Source organism: Vombatus ursinus, unplaced genomic scaffold (genome assembly GCF_900497805.2).
Source record: "Vombatus ursinus unplaced genomic scaffold, bare-nosed wombat genome assembly UNPS02009825.1, whole genome shotgun sequence".
Classification (NCBI taxonomy): Eukaryota; Metazoa; Chordata; class Mammalia; order Diprotodontia; family Vombatidae; genus Vombatus; species Vombatus ursinus.
The window spans coordinates 1-7,928 of record NW_020949603.1 but is presented as its reverse complement, the minus strand read 5'-3'; the positions used below and the strand labels follow the sequence as shown (position 1 = coordinate 7,928).

Here is a 7,928-nt window from a genome sequence, read left to right as displayed (position 1 = left end):
CTAATCTACAATTGTAAATTCCCCTACCTCAAAGGATTGCTAAATCCACAACTGTAAACTGCTGGGTATAAAGTTTTGTTATTTCCCTTGCTTGGGACTGCTCTCCTAGGATTGCATCCAGGGGACAGTCGCCGGCCGGCTCCAGTAAATGCTCTCTATTTTCTAATTTGGCGTGTGTCTGGTTACTCTCGGCCCGTCCATTTCATTTGGAGGTTCCACCGAGATCGCCCTCTGGGCACCAGACACGGGCATCTCTGGAAGGCCAGGCTTCTCACCGTCCAGGGGGTGGCCACCAGGAAGACGTTCCCTGGCCCCGAACGCTGAGATAGCCCGTGCGTACCAGGCTGCCCAGACCACAAATCCTCAATTGGGCATAGAGCAATCTGTAATCTGTCTGTTCTGGTGAGTACTCTTCTGAAGTAAGTGGCCAGGCTGGACGCAGCTGCAACGCCCTTACTGACCTCCAGGGACGCCGTGTGAGAGTCCTGCCTGTCTGATTGTGTCTGTCCGGCGCCGATGTCACTGTGTGTGTGTGTGTCCACTGTGCGCTCCGTGGCGGGGTGGGGGAGAAAGACTTCCTGCCTCATTCTCCAGGTTGTTCGGAACTGAGACGGGTTTGTTCTCCGCTACTGTGTCAGGAGCATCCAGGGTTTTGACTGTGTCTTTTTTTTCCGTTTTTGTGTCGACTGTGTGTGCGCGTCTATCTACTATTTGTTCCGTGAGGGGGGGTGTAAATTCCTGTCTCATTGTCTAGGTCGTTCGGAATTGAAGCAGTTTGATTCCCCTCTACCCTGTTTTGACTGTGTCTTCCCTGTGTCCGTGTTTGGTCCTTGCTTACGTGAGCACGTCTATTTGTTACTCTTTTCTTTCTCAGTCCTTAATCCACCATGGGACAAGGACCCTCGAGCCCTAAGCCAGGCTCCCCTCTCTTTATTGTCTTACGGGACTTCAAACAATATCGGCGTATAGCAGAAGGTTATGGGTTTCAGGTTACTAAAAAGAAATTAGCTCTCCTTTGCCAACAGGAATGGCCCACCTTCGAGGTAGGCTGGCCCCCGGGGGGTACGTTTGACGTCTCGGTGGCCGGCCGGGTCAGGGGAATTGTCTATGGTATACCTGGCCACCCCTATCAGGTCCCCTATATCACCGCCTGGATTGATTTCAAACCCCCTTCGGGACCACTACAGGTCCAGGCCCTTTCAAAACTAAGACCAGGAACGGAATCAAAGACGACCTTTAGCCGCAAGCCTCCCGAAAGTCCTAAGGTTGTCACGCAGCTTACTCCTGTCTTACCACCCCCTGATTCTGACCCCCTAGATCCAGCTGAGTACTCCCAGTCCCAGGTTTCAGATCCACCCCCGTACCCAACCTCAGGGTCTCTGAGCCCCTCAGCCCCTCCTCTGATAAGTCCACCCCATACTCGAGCAGGTGCTCCTTATGGCCCTTCTAATTCCAGTTTGACCCCAGATTCCACTGTGTCAGCGTTTCCCCTGCGGCAAGTTCCTTCCCCTCCCGGAGAATCAGGGAGACCGTTCATGGTATATGTTCCCTTCTCCACCAGTGATTTGTACAATTGGAAACAGCAAAACCCATCCTTCTCTGATAAGCCCCAGAGCCTAATCTCCCTCCTAGAGACTGTCTTTTATACTCATCAGCCCACCTGGGATGACTGCCAGCAGCTCCTCCGGGTTCTTTTCACAACCAAGGAGCATGACAGGATTCTTTTAGAAGCCAGGAAGGGAGTTCTGGACCCAGATGGACATCCCTCTACTGACCTGGGGCGCCGCAACCACATCTTCCCTGAGAACCGGCCCGACTGGGACCCCAACACTGATCGCGGTAGGGAAGCACTGGACAGGTATCGCCAGTTATTGCTGGGAGGGTTACGGGCAGCAGCACGGAAGCCAACTAATATGTCCAAAGTCAGTGAGGTTAAACAGGGCAAGGATGAGTCCCCAGCTGCATACTTAGAGCGCCTCTACGAGGCATATCGAACCTACACCCCTATCGACCCAGAGGATCCCAATAACCGGAGAGCCATCGTAATTGATTTCGTAGCCAATTCAGCTCCGGACATCCGTCGGAAGCTACAGAAACTTGAAGGTTTTGAGGGTAAAAATCTGACTGAACTCATGGAAGTGGCTAAGCGGGTGTTTGACTATCGTGAAGAGACTCAAGACAAGCAAACTCGCACGGTCGCAAGGGCGGTAGTGGCAGCTTTAGCACAGGTTCCAGGGGAGGCTCAGAAGCAAGGGTGGAAAGGAAGGCGGGAGGGGCCAAACGCTGGGCGCCCCTATAAGGGTAAAGGCTTGGGAAGGCCTCCTTTAGCTCGGGATCAGTGTGCTTACTGCAAAGCCATGGGTCATTGGAAATCTGAGTGCCCTAATCGCGGGCTGAAAGAGAAGGCAGAGCCGTTATTGACTTTGAATACAGACTAGGGGTGCCCCGGCTCAAAGTCCGTTGTGACTCTTGACCCCCTGGAGCCGAGGGTTACTCTCAGTGTTGGGGGTCAACCTGTCTCATTCCTAGTCGACTCTGGAGCTGCGGCATCGGTCCTGAAATCCCCACTGGGCTCCCTCTCATCGTCCACTGTGCAGGTCCAGGGAGCTACTGGACGAAAACAGTCTGTACCCCTCACCACTTCTCGGGAAGTCCGGTTAGGGAAGGGCCTAGTCTCCCATTCTTTTCTAGTAATGCCTGATTGCCCTTACCCCTTGCTTGGCCGAGATCTCCTACACAAGCTTCAGGCTATCATTTCCTTTAAGGGACCTAACCCCACTCTCGGGTTTAACCTGCCACAACTTGTTCTCACCTGCCCGTTGTCAGAGGAGTCTCGCCTCCTCCCCCTAACGTTTTCCCCAGACCGCCCCTCGACCACCTCCACCCCTACCTCCCTAACTCTGTTGAACCATTTCAAAGGCTTGGTTCCTGGAGTCTGGGCTGAGACCAACCCGTTTGGTCTATCAGGACACCAGCCCCCAGTGGTGGTCCAGCTCTCGTCCACAGCAACCCCTGTGCGTGTCCAACAATACCCGTTGACTCGAGCTGCCCTTTTTGGCATCAAGCCTCACATCGATCGACTCTTGGCGGCAGGCATTCTACGACCCTGCCAGAGCTCGTGGAACACCCCCCTACTTCCAGTTCGCAAGCCCGGGTCTGGAGACTTCCGTCCTGTCCAGGATCTACGAGAAGTCAACGCCCGGGTGGAAACTGTACATCCTACTGTGCCAAACCCATACACGTTGCTATCTTCCCTGGACCCTGCTCGGACTTGGTATACTGTTTTGGACCTGAAGGATGCTTTCTTTTCCATTCCCTTGGCACCAGTAAGCCAACCTATATTCGCTTTTACTTGGACAGATCCTAACACTGGGACATCCTCTCAGCTCACCTGGACCCGGCTTCCCCAAGGTTTTAAGAACTCCCCTACACTTTTTGGCTCAGCTCTGGCCTCCGACCTGGCCGCCTTCCGGGTCTCGTATCCGGAGGTCACTCTCCTCCAGTATGTTGATGACCTTTTGTTAGCTACTTCCTCTGAGGCAATATGCAAAGATGCAACTCTCCACCTTCTCCAGCTGCTTGAAGCTTCCGGCTATCGTATCTCTGGAAAGAAAGCACAACTGTGCTCTCAATCCGTTGTTTACTTGGGTTTCACCCTTCATTCTGGTCAAAGGTTACTGTCTCGGGGGCGTGTAGCTGCCATTTTGGGCATGCCCGCCCCGAGGGACCGCCGCGGGCTCCGGGAATTCCTGGGGATGGCTGGATACTGTCGCCTCTGGATCTTGGGGTTTGCCGAGGTTGCCAAACCCCTATATGAGGCCCTAACTGGTGAACCCACCCAATTTGTTTGGGGACCACGGCAGCAGGAAGCATTCGACAAGCTCCGAAAGGCGCTGTCCAGCACGCCTGCCCTCTCCCTGCCAGACCTGTCCAAGCCCTTCCGCCTCTATGTGTCTGAGTCTCGAGCTGTGGCCAAAGGGGTTCTGACCCAGCCCCTGGGGCCCTGGAATCGTCCTGTTGCCTATCTCTCCAAGCAGCTGGACCCTGTGGCTTCCGGGTGGCCCTCTTGCCTGCGAACTGTGGCGGCCGTTGCCGTCTTGGTTAGGGAAGCCGCAAAGCTCACTTTCGGGCAGCCTCTTGAGATTTCAGCATCACATCATCTGGAACAGCTTTTACATTCCCCGCCGACAAGATGGATCTCAAATTCACGCCTGACTCATTACCAATCCTTACTCCTAGATTCCGCGCGCATCTCTTTCGCTCCTCCGGTCACACTCAACCCGGCCACCCTGCTCCCTGACTCCCCTCCTTCCTCCCCTATACATGACTGCCTGGACACACTGGACTCCATCCACACGTCCCGCCCTGGACTTACTGATGTTCCTTTAACAAACCCCGACCTAGTGCTCTTCACAGACGGCAGCAGTTTTGTTCAGGAGGGGATCCGTAGGGCGGGTGCAGCCGTGGTCACTCCGGTTGAGACCCTCTGGGATACCGCTCTACCCCCTGGCACATCTGCTCAACGTGCTGAACTCATTGCCTTAACTCAAGCCCTTAGACTCTCTGCAGGGAGGCGAGTAAATATTTACACAGATAGCCGCTATGCCTTTGCCACTGTTCATATCCATGGATATGTATATCTCCAAAGGGGTCTGTTAACCTCGGCAGGAAGGGAGATTAGGAACAAGAGTCAGATCCAGGACCTGCTGGATGCTGTCTGGCTTCCCAAGGAGGTGGCGGTAATTCATGTTCCTGCTCACACCCGTGGAACTGACCCCCAGTCTCTAGGGAACGCAGCAGCGGATAAGGCTGCCCGAGCGGCTGCCTGCAAACCCTTGATACCCGCTATGGTCGTGGAACCTGAGGGGATGCTTCCTGTCCAACCATCTTATCAATCCAGTTATCCGGATGGCACCCCTGAAAAGGGGGGATGGAGAAGACACCCAAATGGCTTGCTAATTCTGCCCAAGGCACTGTTGCTACCCCTATTGATGACTCTTCATAGCCTTACCCACTTAGGCGGAACCCGGCTTTACGACCTGGTGAGCCGACACTTCTACAGCCCTGGGATGAAGCAGGCGGCCGAGGAAGCCGCAAGAAGGTGCCTTGCATGTGCCAAAGTCAACCCACGATCACAATCAAGGATACCAACTGATAGACCACGAGGAACATTTCCTGGCGACCATTGGGAAGTAGACTTTACTGACATGGGAACTGGGTTGGGAGGGTACCGTTTTCTCCTTGTATTCGTGGACACATTTTCTGGATGGCCAGAAGCATTTCCAGTCAAAACTGAAACTGCAACCGTAGTGGCCAAAAAGCTGTTCTTTGAACTTATTCCTAGATTTGGCCTGCCGGCCTCGATAGGCTCTGACAATGGCCCAGCATTTGTATCTGCAACAATTCGAAGCCTATCAAAGATGCTGGGATTGAAATGGAAATTGCACTGTGCATATAGGCCTCAAAGTTCAGGGCAGGTAGAAAGGATGAATAGAACTCTAAAGGAACACATTGCTAAACTTAAAATAGAAACTGGCGATAGCTGGGTCAGTCTCCTTCCCTTCGCCCTCCTCCGGGCCCGGTGTACTCCCAATTCCTCAACCCTCTCTTTATCTCCATACGAGATCCTCTATGGAGCCCCTCCTCCTATTATTCCAAGAGTATCTGCAGCTATTTCAGCCCCAGATTTTACTAATCCGACTCTTCTTAAGTCCTTCCAGGCTTTGCGTGAGGTCCAGAACGCTGTGCGCTCGGTCCTGAAAGCTGCGGGAAAAGAACCAGCCCCTGCAACCTCATCGGACGCCCTGTCACCAGGAGACTGGGTCCTCACTCGCAAGCTTCCAGCTGGACCAGCCCTGGAACCACGGTGGACGGGCCCGTATCAAATTATCCTCTGCAACCCCTCTGCCGTCAAGGTTGCCGGCCGCAAGGCATGGATACATCGGTCACACATCAAGAAGGCCCCAGAGCCCAACTCCACCGCCTGGACAGCAGAAGCAGTGTCCGACCTAAAGCTTCGACTCTCCAGAACTTGACTCTTCTTCTCTTTCTTTTTGCTTGTGAGGTGACTTTGGGTGACCCCTATAGCCCTACCCCATCCAGGTGGATTCTCTCCCGAACTAACGATGGGACCACCGTCCAAGCTCTCACCAGTTACGGAGCCCCCACTTTCAGGTTTGACCTCTGTGCCCTCTTGGGACCAGGATGGAATCAAAACCGGGCTATGCGGGACCCTATCGCTGGGGGATGGGGATACTGCCCCACTTTTCCCACCACTCCAACCATACCCGGGGTAGGGGAAGTGAGAATCAGAAGTATTGAATTCTATGTTTGTCCGGCCACGGGGAATCCTTCCTGTCAGGGTAGTAATCACTTTCACTGCGCAGAATGGGGTTGTGAGACTGTGGCCAGGTGGATTCCTAGAGGTGGCCGAGACCCCCTAATCACCCTGGAGAGACAAAGCCCCCTCCCCGCCTCCTGCTGGCCTGGGAAATGTAACCCTATGATTCTAACAGTCAAGCAGGACACTGATGACTCTTGGAATCTCGGACATTCTTGGGGTCTGAGGTTATACATGACTGGATGGGATAACGGGGTCCTTTTTACCATTCAGAAAATCGCAGTTTCCACCCATACACTCCCCATAGGACCGAATCCCATCCTTAACCCACAAACCATGTTGACTCTCACCCCACCATCTGTTAGGGACCTGGTACCAGAGGCTCCCGAAAATCCAGAGACCCTCACTAACCTAGGTTCCCCCATTTTTGATACACTCTCTGCTGTCCAATCATTCCTAAATTTGTCTGATCCAAACATAACCACCTCCTGTTGGCTGTGTCTGAATCCAGCTCCCCCCTATTTCGTAGGAATTGCTATCGAACTCAACATCACCTCTGTGGGAAAGTTGTCTTTAAGTAAGTCCAAACAATCCTCTGCCATACCTGCCCGCTGTAACCCAGACAAGCCTAGACTTACCCTAGACGATGTCCAGGGCAAAGGAATGTGTTTGCTCGGGCCTGACTACCCGCTGCGGTCCTCCCCATTCAATGCTACGTGCACTTCAGTCATTCTTATTTCCCCCACATCCAAAAGCTCTGACCTCCTGTTAACCGCCCCACCTGGAGTATGGTTCGCTTGTACCAGAGGACTCACCACCTGCATACAGGACATTCGTTTCCTCAACCCGACCGAGCTCTGTGTAGTGGTGCGTGTCTTTCCTCAGGTATATGTCTACTCAGAGGAAGGGGCAGCTGAGCATATTGGCTTAACTCGCTCCAGGAGGGCTGTACCCTTTTTGGTTCCCATACTGGTGGGACTCGGAGTGGCCGGCTCCGCTGCTGTTGGGGCCTCAGCCCTGATACAGGGGAAAGCCAACTACGGTGCCTTGAGTGCACAGGTAGATAGGGACCTACGCTCCTTGGAAGAGCTAGTCTCACACCTTGAGACTTCCCTAGACTCTCTGGCCGAAGTGGTTCTCCAGAACCGCCGAGGCTTGGACCTACTGTTCCTCAAACAGGGAGGCTTATGCATGGCGTTGGGAGAAACCTGCTGTTTCTACGCCAATCGGTCTGGAGTTATTCGGGAGTCCTTGCAAGCCTTTAGGCAGCGGTTAGATGAGAGGGACCGCGCACGGGCAACGGGGTCTTTTTGGTATCAGACCCTATATAATTGGTCCCCCTGGCTAACCACCCTACTCTCCGGAGTGGTGGGCCCTCTGGCCCTTCTCCTCCTTGGGTTACTCGTGGCCCCTTGTCTCATAAAATGCATCACCCGCTACGTCCAGAAACAAGTGCAAGCACTCCAGTTGTTTGTCCTGCGTCAATCCTATGCTCCTCTGGACTCTGATGAGTCCCCCGTCTGACTCTTTTCGTCCGTGAAAAGGGGGGAGTGAAGTGGACTGAGTTGTCACAAAAAAAAAAAAAAAA

General features: G+C 53.7%; 1 protein-coding gene across 1 annotated transcript; it reads left to right on the top strand.

Moving 5' to 3' along the window:
* Positions 1 to 887: 887 nt before the first annotated feature.
* LOC114036356 lies at positions 888 to 7,864 on the top strand. The gene is given in 5 exon segments (XM_027852857.1): positions 888 to 4,911; positions 5,020 to 5,093; positions 5,625 to 6,001; positions 6,103 to 6,755; positions 6,870 to 7,864. Coding segments are annotated over 5 exon segments (6,123 nt in total).
* Positions 7,865 to 7,928: the final 64 nt, after the last annotated feature.